The sequence below is a fragment of the Thalia democratica genome, chromosome 6 (assembly GCF_965202585.1).
Source record: "Thalia democratica chromosome 6, ktThaDemo2.hap1.1, whole genome shotgun sequence".
NCBI lineage: Eukaryota > Metazoa > Chordata > Thaliacea > Salpida > Salpidae > Thalia > Thalia democratica.
In genome coordinates, this window is record NC_139170.1 from 51,027,725 (window position 1) to 51,048,806 (window position 21,082).

Sequence of the window (21,082 nt, forward strand, 5' to 3'; positions counted from 1 at the left end):
AACCTTAAAAAAACCCAGCGCAGTATAGTCCTCTATAATTACAACTAGTCCAGTAAGTTGGAGATAATTGTAGAACCCAACAGAAAAGTAATAAAAAATACAATCAAAACTTCTTTCTTATGCCCTCATCTTAAATCGCGTTATGTTTAACATTAGTTTTTTTTTAACAACCAGTGTGAATCAAACTTCAAGCCTTATTACCTAAACAACTTCGTTTGTTTATAAAAACAGAAACAATTTAGATTGGAACAACATCTATTTGACAACCATGTACAAATCGCCATGCTACAACTACACCCTTCTAAAACTAAATTGTATGTATAATGATTAGCTTGATTACACTAGAGATTCTAACAGAGAAATATCATTAATCTAAAAACACAGCGCGCAACCGTGTACCCTAGCTTCACCTCCCTCATTTTATATTTTAATTTGTTGTAACATTGCTTGTGTTTATCAATGTGTCGTATTTCTGTATTTATTTTTATACTTGTCTAATTTTGTTATAAATGCTTAGTTTTGTTGAGTTTTGTCCAAACACTTGCTAATACTTAGAAAAACTTCTATAAGCTTAGTGTTTTATATTATAACTAATTACGTGAAATTACCAATGAACATATATATAAAGATTGTAAAACGGTATTTTATTTATTCTATCTAACTTTCTGCTATAAGGTAGTGAAATTTAAGTCATGCTAATAAACATAAATAAACACACTTATAATATTGTTGCTCCCAATTAGTGTTTGAATACTTAAATTTATTGACCAGTTAGAGACTTTTGTAGTTTAGTATTATTTATAGGTACTAAATACTACAAACTATAAATTTAACTAAATATATAAAGAAGTTTTGATAATTGTTCATTTGCTTGTAACATAGCAGTAAAACTTAGTTGTACCAATTAAATGTAACTGAAAATCTCTGCCGTTAACATTAAATAAATTTAATTTTATGGTTTTAAATATTTTTGAATTTAATTTGTTGCATTAGTTAATCCTCTAATGTTTTTAAATGGCAAATTATTAAAAAGATTAAAATGTATATTTTAATTAGTTGTTTGTCTTGAACAATACTGTATGTAGTTCAGTTAATTTAAAAGTCTAAAATTGAGTACCTCAAATACTTTTTATCGACATATAAAAGAAAATAATAATGTAATAATAACTTATTAAGTCTTAATATAATAAGCAAAACAATTAATTTTTTTATATGTTATAAAAGTTTCAGTTTAACCGTTACATATTGTTTACAACAGAAGCTTTAAACTAAAACATACAAAATGGAAAATATCAATTTCGACTCGAAATGGCCTGAAGTTTTTCTAGGAAGTGAATTCCTTCCTGCTATTATCAACAACGATTGCACTTGTTATGGTAACACCCTACTTCAGGTGTTCAACCACACCCCTGCTTTAATCAACCACGTCAAAAGTAACCAGTGCGTAGATGTTTTTAAAGACCACTTTGATATGTTAGAGCGGTGTCACTTGAAGAAGAAGAAAATCAATGCAGACCAGATCATCGAGTTCATGACGAGAGGCAGCAAGGATCTTGTGTTTGGTCGGTTCAACGACACGAGCGAGTTGCTGATGAACATTATAAGCAAGATGCCTGAAAACAACAACGTGTTGAAAGAAATATTCTGCTGCGCAAACAGTAACGTGTACTGCTGCAAACACTGTGGCAAAGAGTGGCGCTCGGAAGCAAATCAGCACGTGAGAGTCAACTTGGGTAGGACGATCACAGAGTCTCTTGCTGAAATGAGCAGAGTAAAAGACGTTGAAGGTCAACGTACATGCAGTAAGTGTGGAGTGTTAAGAAGCTGTACGGAAAGGTTTGTGATTGACGAGGCGCCTCCCGTTTTGAGCGTCAAGTTGCCAACGAGCGAAGACACAAATCAAGAAAAACTCGAAAGGATGTTGTTCCCCGAAAAGTTGAACGTTCGGCCGTACACGAACGCCAAGAAGGGACAGGCGACGGTATACAGCCTCTACGCCGTCGTAGTCTTCATCCCGGGTCACTACTACGCGTACTGCAAAGCACCTAGTGGTCAGTGGTGCAAGTACAACGACAGCTTGGTGGAAAAAGTGTCTTTGGAAAAAGTTTTGAGATCGAGTGCATCGTGTCTGTATTATCAGAGATCATTAGACTTGGATGATGCATGGGATCAAAAAGATGGTTACTCGAATCAAGAAGAAGGAATGATAAAAATAAACGAGGGTAAGTTTTATTTTTTAAAGAATTTGTAAGATTTTTATTTATTTATAAAAAAAACTTCAATTTAGTAGTTGTCCTTATTATTTTAAGCTTCTGGTGGTTTGCTTTATATGAATATCAAGAGTTATACACGCTAAAAACTAATTATTTGTAGAATTTAAAAAACTTGCCTTCTCGGATAGTCAAAATGAGTTAGATGAGACAACTGATTATAAGCCAAAGCTTAAAGAAATCAGTCAGAAAAAACAAAATAAAAAGCTACAACAACAGAAAAAACACCAACAAAAGAAACAACAGGAACAACTTAAAAAACAGAAACAGAAGAAACAACCGAAACAACAGAAAAATACCAAAAGACAAAAAGAAGCACAAAATCAAGTTCAATGTGAGAAAAAGGAGCAAACTTTGGTGGATTATAGATTATAGAAGATTAATAGAAGAAAAAGAAATAACAAAAACAATAAAAATAGACAGAAGTGCGAACAATAAATACATATAAAATTTTTAGTGTATACTTTGTGTTAGTTAACAAATAAAAACAAATGACCAAGAATTGCTTTTTTTTTTATACTAGTACACTCCGTTATTATCTGTAAACAACTAGCTAGATAACGATATATAAAATTATTTTTTATACTTATATCATTTATACATTTTACTGCTAATAGGCATTTCTGTTATTTTAATAATTGACAACAGTTTGCTTCAATCGTTTAAAAAAATCAAAACGACATTTTCTGTTGATTAATAAAATATTTTATAAACAGAATTTAAGAGCAAATAGTATGATGATTTTAAACAAGTAGTTTTCAAAATAATGATAATTATAAAATGATATTTAACTTCTCATTTCAAAGTCGAAACTTCTACTGTAATCTTATAAGTCGAAAATACACAATGGTCAATTCAATTAATTACAATATGTCGATATTTTTTCTGCAACATATGAATGTTTAACCATTAAACTTAATTTTGAATTAAAATTAAAATAGTATAAAAATACAGTCTGCTTATTAAACTGGCTTTGTTTATTACTAGCTAACTAAGTAGAACATTCAAAAAACGATTCAAACGCAATCAAATTTTCAAAAAAAAAATATTTTGCAACTTTGCAAGTATGCTCTATAGGTAATATTAACTTAAAAGGAATAGAAAAAACATATGTGTTGACTTTAAATTACGTATAATATTATAACTTTATAGAAAAACAGTTAAATGGTAGGAAAACTAATTAGATAATGTATGGAAGTAAACTTAGTTTAAAATAAATTAATATCAATCAAATCATTTTTGAAGATAAATGCATTTATATCTTGATTTAAAATTTCTTTATTTGTATTTGAAAATAGTTTAACTGTTGCTGTAATTAGGACTTTTTAAAATATAAAACTCCGAGCTCTGGTCAAATAGTCATGAACATTAATTTTTTTGTGGTAAACTACATATTTTACATATTGTTTCTGTACTCATGATACCATAACAAGCTTAATGTAGAAATGCATTATATTGTGTTCATCTGCTATACTAGTAAAATTTGTATAAATATTTGAATAACATATATAAGTTATTCTGCAAACATCATTTGGCTCTAAGAGCTCAGCACTGATTTTGTTAATGAAAGTAATGACTTGTGTCACCTCCTAACACCAAACTAATATTAATTTTAAATTTTAATCTAGGCCAACTCAGTGTGGTTTGAAGCTCAAAAGACCTCCTTATAAAAGTTCTGAACATAAAAAATAGCAACCATACATAACTTAAGGAACTTAAATTACCAAGATTTTTATAACTTAAGCATATTAAACCTATAGTTTGACATTATTTGAAAAAAAATGACGGAATAGGTAATTTTAAAGAATTAACATCAGAAAAACCTGGACCTTGAATAATTAAGGTTGGCCCCTAAATCTTGAAAAACATTTAAATTGACAATTAAGGTTAGAAAAATCTGGAACTTTAGAAACTAAAACAACTTGAAAATTCTGTAATTTAAAGAAAGATCATTAACAAACCTGAAGTTTTTAACAATTTTAACATATAAAGTAGTGAAATTTCGATTTGACACTAAATGTCAATTTTTTAATTATAAAACATATTTAATGTAATTCTTCAATAATGAAATACCAGGTAATTTAAGGTATAATTAGAACTTAGTCTTGAACTAAACGTAGTCCCAGAAACTTTTATTTCCAAAATTCTGTTAGAAATTTAGAAAATCAAGAAGAAATTTCTCTAAAGTTAGTGGCCAACCTGAAGTTAAGGCCATAGGGGGGGGGGGGTCCACTTTGTTTTTCACAACTTGATCTTATTTTGTAGAATTTAATCTGAGCTATCAGACACTTTTAACCGCTTAAAAAAACTCAAAGTAACTTTTGAGATATAAGCGATCAAAGAAAGGGCGTTCAGTAGGTTCCTTATGGAAGGCAAAAACTATAAATGCAAAAAAAGACTATTTCACTAAAAATCTATCTCCTCCTTCATTTTTTGAGTAATCTTTCTCAAATTTTTACAGAATGTGTATCATTAAACTTTAAAGAGATCTATTGTAGGATTTTTTTTAATTTTGAGTATAATAAAAATTATTGTCAAAAAACTACCCTTTTTTTTAGTTTTTTGTGGATAAAATTTTTATTTTTCAAAGTTTTAAAAATTCCAACATTCAGATTCTTAAAAATATTAAAAGGAACATTTCCTGAAAATTTGAAGTCTCTAGGTCAAAAAATGAAGGAGGAGATAGATTTTTAGTGAATTTTTAAATTTCTGAGAAAATTGACCGCGAAAAATTTGAGGTCCATACGTTTATATGGAAACTTTTTACAAAAAATTAAATATCTCAAAATTTAAGTTATATTTTTGAATTCTATAAAAACAGGCTTGTAGTTTGTATTTAAAGCTTTCATATAAAATCCAAAGTTATTTTTTGTAAAAAAAAAAGTCGGACCCCCTATGGCCTTAATAATAAAATTCAGACTGTTAAATAACATAATGTTATTTAATTTAAAACTAATAATCATAGAGTTATTTATTATAAAACACATTTAATACCATTCTAGTAAATTATTATTAATTTTATCCTATTGGAAACAGTTTCCTCCTATAGTTTAGACAAAAAAGAATGAAGCAAACTTGTAGAATTACAAACCTTAGTCCTAAAATACCTTTGGCCACCCTGTGTATGGCATAACTTCCGAACAAGATATTTAAAAAAATTGTTTATAAATTTTTTAAGAATAAACTTTAGATTGTAAAAAAGCTTAGTTTTTTAAAGCCAAAGAATGATACCAGAAACTAACTCACTAAGTACATCTGATATAAAAAAGAACATTATTGTTATAAATTACAATTTGGTTATATTGATAGTTTTAAAATGACAATAATCTTTTAACATTAAATATTTACAGATTTTTTAAATAGTCTCAGCAGTTTTTTATGAAATCAAATTTTCCATGATCAAAGGGTAGCTATACATCTTACCACACCATGGTAATGGTCAGTTTTGATTATAATGCATGTTTGTTACTTTCATCATTTATTTTTGACATCAATCTACTCTACCAATTGGTTTTTTACATACCTTAACCAATTAGTTTTGATTTGTTACAAAAAATATTTTTCAGCAGCCCACTTAAGAACACAAGAAGGAATATTGGATCTCCCACTTTGTACAAACACATTGACCCAATTACTCAAGGTTTGTTTTGTTTCTGTTTATATTATTAATTGGAGTGTTATTATAAAATAAATGTTAAGTAATAATTTTCAACTAGATAAAGTAATACATTAATTAACCTGTGCTTGTTTACTTTTTTGTTGTAAGTTACAGTAACATATAGTTTTAATTTGTATAAGTTGTTTTTTTGTCTATTAAAAAAAAATTAAAACACCTTGTTAGTATTGATTTTATAAATGTGTATATTAACTTGTTAATCTTGAAAGTTTATTGATAAGTTTATTGTTTAAACTTTTTTTTTTTTGTTTTTTTATATAAAACTTAGGTTTGTTGCTAGTTTCATCTCAGGACAGTTTTTTTTTAAAGACTTTGAATAAAATTTAGTTGCAATAACTTAGTTGTTCAAGAACTAGTTTTACTTGAAAGCTTCAGCTTTATAAAACCTTAAAAAAATTGTTTTACGGATTTAAAAAAACTAAGGATCATTCAAAACAGCTTAAGGTCACACAAAACAGTCTTGGTAATTCAGTAAGTTTTTTTGGCTCAAAGAGTGGCAACCCTGTAAATTTTATAGTAGAATATAATTAAGTTAAATTATACCTAAATTTTAGTTATACCATGCCCTTGTGTTCTGATATATATCATAAGCAAGGTTGCCACACCCTTATGATATCTCAGGATATTTAAAGCTTTGAAAATTTTAGGATATTTTGATTGTTTTTACTACTAAGGTTGACTCAGAATGTTAATTTTTTTTTAATCCCAGGAATAAGTTTCATATTCTAAGTGAGATTTAGTTTATAAAGTTGTAGTAACTTATTATTTTATGTCAAATCTTATTGAAGAACTTGAACTGTGTTAGTTTTTAAAGTTTTTTTTGTTTGGATTTTGCAAAATTCAGTATGACTCACGCTAGACAGTTGATTGTTTTTTGGTTCAAACAGTTGCCACCCTATGTTTTAAACTAAGGGTGAACATAAATAAGTGAATTTTTTTTTAACAAAGTCCTTGTTTATTTTTATTTAAGAATTAACAAAAACAAAGACTAGCAATTTACAAGAATGAAAGAAAAAAATTGTGCTGAAGTTTTATTTTTGAATGAACTAACTTAATATAAGAAATTTAAAAATAACTTAGAGTAAGATCCTAAATTTTTACTACACTTTCATTTCAACTTTACAATGTAGCTTTTATTTGATCTTAAAATTTGTGTATGTTTGTTACTAGTTTAAATGAAATCCATGAAACTCAACTTCTTACCTCTGTTTTTAATTCATGCATTATACTTGTTTTCGTTTTTTAAAGCTGCAAAAACTTTTTTATTTTGTTTATTACGTTTTGATTAAGAATAACTTACCATTGAAGGTATTTTAAACAAACATAAATTTTATTACAGTTACTTCAGTTCAAGATATGAGGATAGTCCACCATCTGCTACAACTGGAGATTTCTAAAGATGAATAAGAAAAACGACTGGGAATTCTAAGTTGTTCAACATTGCCAGGGTAAGTTAACTAACGTATTTAAAAAAGTTTACATAAAACAATAATAACTGGTCTATACATTAAAAATAAATATTTGTTTATATTTTCTGTTTTCATTTGTACTGTGTTTTTTTGTTTATATTGAAAGTGACTGCTGTTTTAACAAATTATTACTCATAAAAGTCTTTTGCATTAACATAAACCCTTTGTGCAAAATTTTTAATTTATTAAAACCCAGGAACACTTTAGTATACTAAACAAAATTAATTTATTTTCAACTCATGCATCTTTATTATTACGTCATAATTTAAACTGTAGTTACAATACAAAGATTTAAATGATTAATTAAGAAGCTGTTTAATTATTTGAAATTTTAGTTTGCTATATTAAAAGTGTTACTGTATTATTTTTGTTTAAGTTTTTATTTTTTCCTGTAATAGTAGTAGTAGCTTACCATGTAGTAGTTTTTCCAGTTCACTTATTGTTGTTAATGAAGTGAAATTTTAATTTTAAGTTGAAATGTTTTGCTCATAATATAGTTAATGCAGTATTAATTGCAAATTTAAATTACTAGTTTGAAATAATGTGTTAATATTTTTTTTTCATGTTTCTTGAGCCAAATATAATAAGAGTTTTATAGCTAGTAAGAATATAGTTTAGAAACTAAACTAAACTTTTTTTTTTGCTTCAATGAACAGTTGTTGTAATTAAAACCTTAAAAAGATCTAAATGCATTTTTCACAACTGCTTTGTAGTTGTTAATCGTTTAAGATGACACAAGGTTTAGCATTTATTTAATAATAAGTTTCATAAATTTAAGAAGTGAAAAAGTTGTAGCATTTTTGCACTAGTAGTCCTTTATTTTGTAGAATTTTAAGTTTTTATTGTAAGCTTGAAATTTTAAAACAAAATTAACTGACGACTTCAAATAGATTTAAGTTTCATGATGCTAACAAACTTATTGCAAACAATTAAACAGATTTCAGATGACAATGAAAAGAAGAAAACACATACAACCTGTCATGTTTCTAGCTACATTTTTTTATCTTTATTGTTTTGCATTTCTTTGCGTAAATAAAATTTGTTAACTAATTTCAAGAGTCGATTGTATTATTTGTTGAAATATAAAGGTGACGCTGTTATAAGATTTGTTTATAAATTAAGTTTGTACGTATGTACAGGGCTAAAGAAAAGTTCGTATTTAGAATCTCATTGAGTCAAGCCCTTCATAGGATTTTGAAAGCTAAGAAATTTATTAAGAGAGACCATCTTATTTTTGCAATTTAGTCTTATAGTAAATTTTTATTTTTCTGATCAAACATAATTTGCTCAGGTAATTTTAAGGTAAGATCCAATGTATAAAAGTCCTTTAGGTTTCTTATTTTATGCGCATGATAAATATGAGAAAATAAGATCGAGCATAATTTTCTATTATAATCAAAATAGCTGCGTATTTTTTCGGGACAAATGATCGTTATGAATTGAAATCCAACACATAAAAGCTTATTTATTAAAGTAAGTTTTTTCGTAAAGAACAGTGCAACTTGTTAAATATTTTGCTGGCTCGATATTATAGAACATATGCAAATTTATTTTTTTCAACTATGATAGAAATTAAAAATATTATTAAATAAGCATATTTGTGTAAAAAAATTAAAACAGGTATTGTAACCTAGTTATGAATTAAAAAATTTGTTCATGGGCCGTCTTAAATTTGCTCACATTAATCACGGTTGCCAAATAACCTGGTATTTGACAACTTGGCTACAGTTTTTAACCTGTTCAGTGGTAAAATTTTTATTTGGTAAAAAATAATCTGTCATACAGAAAAATTTTCTATTACTTATGTTATAATTTATTGCAAAACATATTTATAGTAGCTTTACAGTATCTTTTCAATGTTTTTATACTGTTTAACACTGTTTCTTACATTAAGTTTAACTTGAAACTAAAACAAACTTAACCTGAAACAGACCCAAAATGTGTACTTTTGAAACCCTGGAGAAAATTTTTCCAAAACAGTCGGCAACCATGAGACCTGAATAATAAAAGTATTGTGTCGAACAATAAGAAACTATTTGATCAAAACTAAGTTGAAAAATATATTGATTAATTATTGTTATAAGAGAACAAAGTTTGAATCACAAAATCGTTTTCTACTGCAAAAGATAAACATTTTTATATAAAATATACATCGCAAACGTTATCTTACCTGCGGGCTGCAGTTTTTAAACCCATGAAACATGAGTAACTTTGATATAAACAGGGGTCGGCAAACTGCGGCCTTAAAAGCCAAAATCTTGGGTCCGCGAGTTGATTTTAATGTATGTGCTTTATATATACAAATAGTTATTAAGCTTAAATACGATGCTTACAAAAGATTTTTGTTGCATGTTGCCAATACCTGGTCACAGCTTTTTAATAAATTTTTAGTCATTAAAGTTTTTCTTCTGTTTATATACATAAAAGACGTGTTTTCACGACAGCAGTTGATTAATTGACCGTTTGTAAGTCGATTTTATTATGAACTAATAGATTTTATTCTAGTTTATTTTAAGTAAATCAACCTAATTTATTATCAGCACGACTTGTTTAGTATGAGTTTTGTTTATAATAGTATATATTTTCTGCTGTTAAAGTAGTTATGGTGAAGTTACCAGACTAATAAATGCTATTTATTAAGCGTAGTGTGATTCTTTTTTTATTCAGTGTCTATTGATTACCACCTAATTATCAAGTGTTTAATTATGTTAAACGATATTTGTGTGATACAAGTAGTACGGTTTATTGAACGATAAAGTAAAAAAAAGTCTGGTCTAAGAAACTGGTGTGCGAAGTAACATTTCAGTTTTCAAGTCGTCGCCACATGCTTTTACAATATTTTACGAGCTAATACAAAATAACCATTATATTTCATACTATAAATTTTTAACAAGTAAAAGAAACGATAAACAGAGTAAAGTATAGTTAGTACTCATTTAAATAAAAATTTATTCATTGGTTGTTTTACAATTACTGGGATGTTAATTATACATTACGTGCAGTTACCATTACGCTTGTTTGTAATTTTATTTGAGTTATATAACAGCTTTTAAAAACTCCAATTGTTTCTTTTGTCTATGTTTTGAAAATTTTCTTTAAGTTTGCTCGACCGACACTATGTTTGACGAAGATAAGCTCAGTGATAAGAAAGTATTTCCAGGACTTAATAATTTAGACCTGTACCTATTTCTTTGTGTTCTTAATATTTAACTGTTAAAAGTCTTTGTTTCGTTTTTTCTATGTTTTTTTTCAAGCTTTACTTGTGCAGCTTAATATTGAAAACTAGACCAAATTTGTTACTCAATTCAAGTTTTTAGCTTGATATTAACTTGTTAAGTTTACAATATTTAATCTTGTACCTATTTTTCTCACAAAACTTAAACAAAACTTATTTTAAACAAATATATTTCGACGACATTTTAAAATGAGTGTACAGTTGCAATGACACTTAATAACTTAAACATTTTATATACATACTAATAACAAGTATTTCATGAATTATATTGTGTATAAGTCTATAAATACTTTATAACTTAGTTTGTTATATTGCTTTTAAAGTTATACAGACATTTTGATTAATTACCAATACAAAATTTTTGAACATTCTTGTCGTAGAGTGATTGGTAACTTAACATAAGTAATTCTAAAGTGTATCTTATTTCAAACTAAATGCCTTGTGGTAGATCAGTTTTATAAAATTTCTAACACTTATCTTTAATTTGTAAGTTAACACGGCGGAATTCAACTTTAAATATTCAAATTATTAACACCTATATAATTTTTGTTTTAACTTTTCAGCAAAGATTAAAAATTTTCGGTACCTAAATGATTTAATTAATGTTATAAGAAGTATTTTTTATTCAAAACGTCAAACTTTGGTGTACTTTTATTAGTCGATAAACAGTTGTAACAGCTTAGTCAATCAGATATGCAAGTAAATAACATTTATTATACATTTAGTTATTATTGCAACAATCGTGTTTAAGTCTCATTTCATTATATTCAATATAAATTGATTAAAACCAGCTTTGACAAACAGCAGGTTTCTTGTAATGTTTTTGACTTTTACATATTTTATACTTCTTTTTACGATATTAAAATTTTTACGGATTTTTGCTGAATTAAAATTACAAAATTTCGAATATCGTCAATAAAAACAGCCTTAATAAGTTTTTGCGCTTTTATTTTGAAATTTAAGTAAAATAAAGTGACCTGCTATTTGAGAACGCATTACTTTGTTGAAAATTCAAACTCAAAAAGCAGATTACTTCGTAAAAAATTGATATAAAATAATTAAATTTAGTTTACAATTTGTTTATAATACTATTTGTATACTCTATAAACTTATTTTAAGCTTTACATATTTGAAATAAAGCATTTTCAATGTTTGCAATTGTGAAACAAAATGCACTGCAGTTTTTGAAATTATATAAGCTTTAAAATATTGTGTTTTAGTATTAAAGTTTTAGTAACAGACAAACTATACAAAGATCTAATTTATCTGATAAACATGGGATATAAAGAATAAAACTTTTCATAGATTTGAACCATTACTCAGCAACAAGCTACAACTGAAGATAGTTTGCTATATGAGTTTTCTTAAGTTTAGAAGTCGTATTTGTTTGTTCAAAAATCTAACTATAATATGCAAATTATTAGAAGCACAATAAAAGTTTATTCCGTATTTTATTTTTATCTTGTTTAATACATTTGAATCTTAAACAAACAAAGAATTTAAAACAGTTTAAACTAATTAAATATGTTTATATGAGTAATACTAAGCCGTAAAATTAAAAGACTATCAAAAATAAATAATGCTCAACAATAAACAGACAAAATACAGGCTAATAAACGAATGATTTATAGGTTAACCTTAAATATGAACTAAATAAAATTAAATTGTTACTTATATATATTTTTTTGTTATTTAAAACTAACAATCTTATACAAAGATTCTGCATGTTTTTGTATTGAAATCTACAAAATCTACAACAAAAAAATTTTAATCTATTACTACATTTTTTATTTGTAATGGTTTTATCGTACAACAAATTATTTTATTTACTTTCACTTATTCGCGATAAAATAATAAACTTAAACGTTACGAATATATTCTTAAAGTAAATAAAGTATCATATTTTATTAACCGTTTATAAGCACAGTATTATAAAAAATAAACAGGGTTATTGAGCTCAAATTAAGGTTAAATAATCAAACTTTCGATAAATTGTATTAATTGTGAAAAATATTTTTATCCGCTAGGTGGCGCCACGGAGTAACCATTTGACCTTTGACCCTGCACGAAATTTGATTTAAAAAATAAAAATTAAATTTATTTACGTGTTTTTTTCACCACACGATGTCGCTGTTTCATACCTCCCCTCCTCCACCCTTAAAGCCTAGCCCAACTCATACTGAGCGAAATTTTTTTTTTACTCAAAATATACATCATACGTCAACTTCTATTTCAAATGCATTTTTCTATATAAGTACTATTATTTATATTTTAACACTTTGTTACTATGCAAACATCTTTTGACACAACTAAATCTAAAAAGTACTAAACTTCATTATAAAGATTGCAAACAGTATAATTAACAATACCATGAATTATTATTAAAAATATCATTTTAAAGTAGTTCTTTATGAAATAATTAAAAACAAATTTCAAAACGAGTATAAAAAACAACGAATTTTATTTCAAAATAAATGCTTTAAACATCAAGTTTTTATTAGTAGCTAACTTTTTAGCTCTGGCAGGCACTGTTGTATGTTGTTTACAAAATATTTTAAACTTATCAAAAGACAAATGTACTTTTACACAACTCTTACCAACAGCAGCTTTTCTTAATGCTGAATATACTAACCATTCCAAATTTAAAATATTAAATATAAAAAATATAAAATATATTAAATAATTAAATTAATAAAATTAAATAAACACACTTATAATACTGTTGCTCCCAATTAGTGTTTGAATACTTAAATTTATTGGCCAGTTAGAGACTTTTATAGTTAATTATTATTTATAGGTACTTATTACTACAAACTATAAATTTAACTAAATATATAAAGAAGTTTTGATAATTGTTCATTTGCTTGTAACTAAAGATTTGCATAGCAGTAAACCTTAGTTGTACCAATTAAATGTAACTGAAAATCTCTGCCGTTAACATTGAATAAATTTAATTTAATGGTTTTAAATATTTTTAAATTTAATTTGTTGCATTAGTTAATCAACTAATGTTTTTAAATGGAAAAGCAAACCAGCACGTGAGAGTCAACTTGGGTAGGACGATCACGGAGTCTCTTGCTGAAATGAGCAGAGCAAAAGACGTTGAAGGCCAACGTACATGCAGTAAGTGTGAAGTGTTAAGAAGCTGCACGGAAAGGTTTGTGATTGACGAGGCGCCTCCCGTTTTAAGCGTCAAGTTACCAACGAGCGAAGACACAAATCACGAAAAACTCGAAAGAATGTTGTTTCAAGTTTTTAGCTTGATATTAACTTGTTAAGTTTACAATATTTATTGTTGTACCTATTTTTCTCACAAAACTCAAACAAAACTTATTTTAAACAAATATATTTCGACGACTTTTTAAAATGAGAAAATAGTATATAGCTGCAATGACACTTAATAACTTAAACATTTTATATACATACTAATAACAAGTATTTCATGAATTATATTGTGTATAAGTCTATAAAAACTTTATAACTTAGTTTGTTATATTGCTTTTAAATGCTTTGAAAAGTTTGAATTTATACAAACATTTTGATTAATTACCAATACAAAATTGTTGAACATTCTTGTCGTAGAGTGATTGGTAACTTAACATAAATAATTCTAAAGTGTATCTTATTTCAAACTACAAAGCCTTACACGAACGCCAAGAAGGGACAGGCGATGGTGTACAGCCTCTACGCCGTTGTAGTGTTCATCCCGGGTCACTATTACGCGTACTGCAAAGCACCTAGTGGTCAGTGGTGCAAGTACAACGACAGCTTGGTGGAAAAAGTGTCTTTGGAAAAAGTTTTGAGATCAAGCGCATCGTGCCTGTATTATCAAAGATCATTAGAGTCGGATGGTGCATGGGATATAGGTGATGGTTAATTGAAGCAAGAAGAACAAATGATAAAAATTAACGAGGGTAAGTTTTATTTTTTAAAAAATTTGTAAGATTTTTACTTATTTATAAAAAAAACTTCAATTTAGTAGGTGTCCTTATTATTTTAAGCTTCTGGTGGTTTGTTTTATATGTATATCAAGAGTTATACACGCTAAAAACTAATTATTTTTAGAATTAGAAAAACTTGCCTTCTCGGATATTCAGAATGAGTTAGATGAGACAACTGATTATAAGCCAAAGCTTAAAGAAATCAGTCAGAAAAAACAAAATAAAAAGCTACAACAACAGAAAAAACACCAACAAAAGAAACAACAGGAACAACAAAAAAAACAGAAACACAACAAACAACCAAAACAGCAGAAAAATACCAAAAGTCAAAAAGAAGCACAAAGTCAAGTTCAATGTGAGCAAACTCCGGTGGAAAATTGTAGAAGAAAAAGAAATAACAAAAACAATAAAAATAGACAGAAGTGCGAACAATAAGTACATATAATGTGTTTAGTGCATATTTTGTATCCGTTAACAAATAAAAATAAATGTGAAAGAATTGTTTTTTTTTTGAAAATAGTACACTCCGTTATTATCTGTAAATAAATAGCTAGTTAATGAACTATAAAATATCTTTTTTATACTTTTATATGTAACTTAAAGTTTACACTAATCGCGCTGAATGAGAAACGGGAGCTTTGAATTTATTTTGTTGTGGCATATAGTATTGTTTTTGAAATTTTGTTTTTGTTTTATTTGAGTATCTAAGATAATTTAGATTCAGTTCATTTAGGTTTAAATAAAATTTTGTAATTTTCGTATATTTTTGTGCTTATAACAAAGTCCACGTTATTTTTTAAATGAATCAAATAATAATCCTAATCTTGTTATCTAGATTGAAAGTTTATTAGATTTTAATAAGATTTTCAATAAATATTTAGTTATATAATTAAATTTAGTAGTATTAATTTTAGATACAATGAATTTAACATAGTTTACCAACTTTTTGCTTTGAAGTATTTGTTGTTAAGCACTAATCTGCTATATTACTTGAATATAAAACATACAAAGTCTTTATTAAACACAACTATATTTCACCATTTTCATCAGTGTGATATAACTATAACAAAAAAGAGAAAATTTTAAACTTACACCGCTCTATAATTACGTCAGAAATTAGTTTTTATGCAAAAAAAAAGTAAAAAAAACTTCTAACAAAACGCAATTAAATACAACTTGAGAGTTATTAAATTAAAAGCCTAAAGTAGTTTAACGAAACAAGAATTATTTCTGCTTACCATCTTTTTTTTGTTTAAATGTATGTAGAGACTTTAAATTTTGATTAGGTCAAAAATATTTTAACAGTTTCTTTCTCTGTTGAATTTAGTTTTTTTATAAATTATTCCAAATATTGAATTTTTAACTAAATGTTCTATTATTGATGATCTATTCATGGCATTTAAAATTTGTATACTAATCGTCTTTGGCTGATTTTTAATGTGTATTCTTACACGTGCTACACTTATCTAGTTTCAAGATATTTAGAAGTTTGACCAATATAATTGGTTGAGCAATAAGATTCAAATCTATGAAATCCACCCAACTTCCATGTTTGTTGGATATAAGATCTTTAATTTTAGCAGTCAAAACATACGTAGATGAAAATATAAATCTCGGTTTACATCTCAGCATAGTATACTCTTTCTGTTGATTTCTCTATGTCTCATTAGATCTTGGTCAATTTATCAGGTGTATAAGGCAAATTAAAGGAACTGGAAGTTTTTCAGGCACATATGGCTTTATATAATTATTTAATCTATTAAATTAAGTTTTAAAACTTTTCAAACTAAAGAGTTAGGATATCTGTTCTTTAATAGCATTTTATTTATGAAATTATATTCATTTTGAATAAATTTTGGAGAGCATTTCTTATTTGCTGTGTGAAATAAAGTGTAAATTAAACCATTTTTATTTTCTTAGTACAATAAGATTCAAAATTAAGATATTTTCTTCTAAACAAATGTCTACTGAATACCGAAATTATAAATTTCTACTCATTAAATTGCATAGAACCTTTTGAGCATGAGAAATGTTTAACACTATTTAAATTATTTCAGTCTTAGTAATATTGAAATAAGATAAATATTGACTACATAAAGAATATTTATATATATAAGTTAGACTTAAAAATTATCTGAAACTTGCATACAGTATTGTTTTAGGTTCTATGATATAAAATAAAAAGTAATTTACGGAAGTTTATGGCTTAAAAATTTACTTACGCTTAACCTATGAAAAAAATAACTAAAAATCAGTTATTGAGTGTAAAACAGATGATAAGCTTATCGAAATGTTAATTCTAAAAAATAATATAAAGTAAATTGTTAATCAAAAATAAAACAGTGTTGTCGTTTGTTGACTTATTTTTTTTATTGAACAACAAAAATAGCGCTCAAAATTTTTAATGCTACGACTTTTAAAAACTTAATAAAAAAATTATTACTACTTTTTAAAATTTAGTCTTATTAAACAGTTCTACAAAAATTTATATTCAATATAAAATCCTCAATTTTTTAATCTTAGTATCAGAGTAAAACCGTTATGAATTTAAAAAAAAATGAGTGTCTGTGTGCAACTAAATTTAGAAGAAAAAAAGTTGAAAGGATATATTTTTCTCTAGTGAAACTTATTAAGGTCTTATTTAGTTCCAATTTATGTAAACTGATCTGTTTATAGTTACCTTATATTATATATTTTCAAGTACGGTCATAGTTTCTCTAAGTGCTAGAAATAATTGATCGGAAAGAACCAGCTTTCTAGCTTCAGTTACCCATTCTTGCCCCATTTCAGCACTTCTACGGTTTACAGCTTCCAATAAAACGTCAACAATAGAGTTTTTATCTGCCTGTTGATAAGCTTTGACAAGATCTTCGTTTCCTTCAATATTGAAGACCTGGTCTACTTGACTGATCAGTTTGGTTGAAGGAGTCCACTGCGGTTCAAAATACGACGTATCCATTTGTTGTTCTAGAAGAATTGCATTTATAATTCTAACTTTAAGTTATATAAAAAGGCTATTTTTAAAACTGAGCTCTTCAAAAATAAAGCACGTTTATTGATAAATTTTTCTTAGTTAGAATAAAAAAAGTTAGTGTAAATTTTTTAACAAAAAAAAATCTATATTTTTTTTCATCTAAACAAATGCTTTACAATATGCGTACATCGCGGGCTACAATTTTCTACCCCATATTCTAACTTACTTCATAAAAATCAAAGTTAACACTAGTTAAATTTTTTTGTTATATATATTGTTGTCTTAAACATTTTAACCGATTTCAAGCGGTAGAAAGTCATCTAATTTCTTTCTTTCTCTTCTCTCAATTTATTCTTTGATAAAAGTAAAGAACTTGTTTGCGTTTGCCTTATTCGGCTTGCTTAAATAGTTTTTTGCTTATTTCGACTTTTCCTCAAACTTTATTTTCTTTTCTGAAATTTTTTTGACCATCGTTACTAGCGTAACGAGATGATTGTTATGGATTTTGTTCCTTAAGTAGAAGTATTTATTTCCTATGCTCTTGCTAATATAGTTTGTGTATTTTTTCGTATTTTTAGTCATTGCAAATACATTTTAAACTTTTAAATTCGATATCAATTATACAAGAAAATTAAGTTTTCTAACAACCTACTTCAATAAACAATAGTTCAAGTTATCTAACAGCCTGTAAACCTATTTCAATAATCAGTAGTTTAGGTTCAATTAACACCTATAACATGTTAGAAAGATAGTATAAGTTCAATTTACACTTTATAAACCTACTATATTAATTAACGATATCAGTCTAACACTAGCGTAGAACTATCTTAGGGTAATGACATATTAGCGCGTTATAGTCAGTAACCGCCAGACCTGCGTTGTATATAACCAAGCATATCTTCCGATCAGTTTAACATAAACTATTTAATCATTAAAGTACTAAGAACAGTTCGTGTCTCACATTAGATGAGGCTTTACTGTCGTGTTTCATTTAAAATACTTTAGTTTTTTGGTATAGATCAGGGATACCAATAGTAAGCTATATGAGCCATTTAAATCCCGTTTCAGTAGCTTACGTGGACCTTTACTAATAAAAAAGCAATAGGGGGTTGAGATGGGCAAAAGAATTAATTCAAACTTTTTCACTGGATATTTTAGAGGTTATGTTGTAATGCAAAAGATATAAGTTGAAAGGTCTTATGCGTATATAAAACTAGTTTTACGAGAAATCTTAGTGGAATTAAAAGTATATTATAATTTTTTATTATGTATTTTACATATTTTCTAAACTTAACTGCGATAACATTAGTTTATTCTAATGACTTAACAAACCTTTAGCTTGATGATTTTCACTGTTGCTCTTGCAAGAGTGTGGTCTTAGTGGCAAAACTTTATCACCAAGTTCCATTTCTTCAGCTGTTAATGAGTAAAGGTAAAACTATTATTAGTTATGTGCCAGTTACTTTTTATATATATTATTATTCATTATTATTTGTATAATTTACATTCATAAATTTTTATAAGTTGTAAAAACAAACGTTTTTAACTTTTATACTTTAAACTAGCTTTATGCATAATCAAAACGAAAACGGACAGCCAAAAAAAAAACAACAGTAATGTTATTTTAGAGAACTTGAAACAGCTTAACATACAATATACACTCTTTATATTTCAATGTTGTTTTTAAAAGTATAGCCTATGTTTTTCTTGTAAATAACTTACAATGTATTACATCCATAAGATCATCTAAAAGTGAATTTCCATCATCGTCTTTATTTGTATAATTGCTTTGTGAATTTAGTGGTGCCGATACAATTTCTTTAAATGGATCTTTGAAAACAGAATCAGTCTTTATTTCCATTTATTAAAAAGTTTATTAGACTTAATAAATATTTTTTTTAATGAACTATATTTAATCAAGTGACAAACAGCTAATCTACAAGAAGATAAACCACAACAAGTAAAACAAACACTCTATAAGTTATTATGTTCTTAAAATTCTAATTATGTTTGAATTTAAAAATATTTATTATCGAAATATATGTTATAAAAAAGTCTCAAAATTTGATTTGCTTGTTGCACACTGGCTTTACTGATTATACAGACCTGCATTGCTTTGATTTTTATAAAGTGATTCGACAACATATCGTTTTACTCTCCCTTGATGTTATTTAAAAAACAAAAAAAAATCTATATATATAATGTATTTTTCATATTTATTTAAACTAAACTGTAGCAGCATTAGTTTATAGTAAAGATAAAGCAAACTTTTAGCTTGATGATTTTTACTGTTGCTCTTACAAGAGTGTGGTCTTGGTGGCAAAACTGTATCACCAAGTTCCATTTCTTCAGCTGTTAATGAGTAAAATTAAAACCATTATTTGTTATGTGTCAGTAACTTTTTTATACAAAAGTTATAAGTTTTTAATATAGATGTTCAAACTTTTTATTTTGAATTACTTTATGGTTGATAAAAACGAAAACGATAAGCTAAAAATTACCAAAAGAAAACAATATTAATTTTAATTTAGAGAAAACTTAAAACAGATTAACATAGAATCATAATTTCCTTATGTTTAAATTTTTTATTTACAATATAGCTTATGTATAACCTTATTGTAAATCTTTTCAATCTAATAAATCCGTAAGATTATCCAAAAGTGAATTATCATCAATGTCATCGTTTTTATGATAATTTTATGGGATTAGTAATGTAGATTTAGTTTTTTAAATACGTGTTTGATAACAAAATCATTATATGTCTTCATGTATTAACAAATTGTAACAAACTTATTATATAAAATTCTTTTAACGAAATGTATTTATACAAGTGACAAAACAGCCGATCTATTAGTGGAATAAAACAGCAAAATTAATTACATCAAAATCATTTCACAAGTTATTGCGTTCTTAATTTTCTTACAATGTTTAAATATCAGAGTCTTAAATGTTATAATGTATCTTACTAATGATAAAAAGTCTCAAAATTCGAATTTCTCATTGCACACTGGTGGCTGAACTAAACACACAATCATACATTCTAGTGTTTTTTATAAAGTGATTTGATAAACAATTATTTAAACGCCCCCAGTCGGTAATTAAAAATGACAAAAATGTATATATTTCCTTAAGTATTGCATTCTATTGGCTACAGTTATTCATAAACAAGTAGTTATCAATAAAAAAACAGACTAATATGTGTTTTTTTCTTTCTAAGAAACACTTAGAAATATTTTTTTTTCTAATTGAAAAGTTTGTTCTTTCTTATTCCTAATGTATTTCAAAAATATGGTTTTGCTGAGGTAATCAGTGAATACAAAAATAAAACTTTGAATAAGTATATTTTAAAATTTTGGGAAATGATTGTACTTAAAAGACTAGCTAGATTATTAAAATAAAAAAAAAATATAATAATAAAACAGAAACATAAAAAGACTGTAAAGTACAAATCAAACTTTTATTTTAAGTTTAAACTCAAGTGACGAATTTAGTAATTAACGGAGAACTGGTAATTTTA

General features: G+C 26.5%; 1 protein-coding gene across 1 annotated transcript; it reads left to right on the forward strand.

The window, feature by feature from the left end:
* Positions 1 to 1,282: 1,282 nt before the first annotated feature.
* On the forward strand, positions 1,283 to 2,645 carry LOC145839217 (ubiquitin carboxyl-terminal hydrolase 42-like). Its single transcript, XM_082946821.1, has 2 exons — positions 1,283 to 2,222; positions 2,374 to 2,645. The coding sequence occupies exons 1-2, from the start codon at positions 1,283 to 1,285 to the stop codon at positions 2,643 to 2,645; spliced, it is 1,212 nt and encodes a 403-aa protein (XP_082802947.1).
* Positions 2,646 to 21,082: the final 18,437 nt, after the last annotated feature.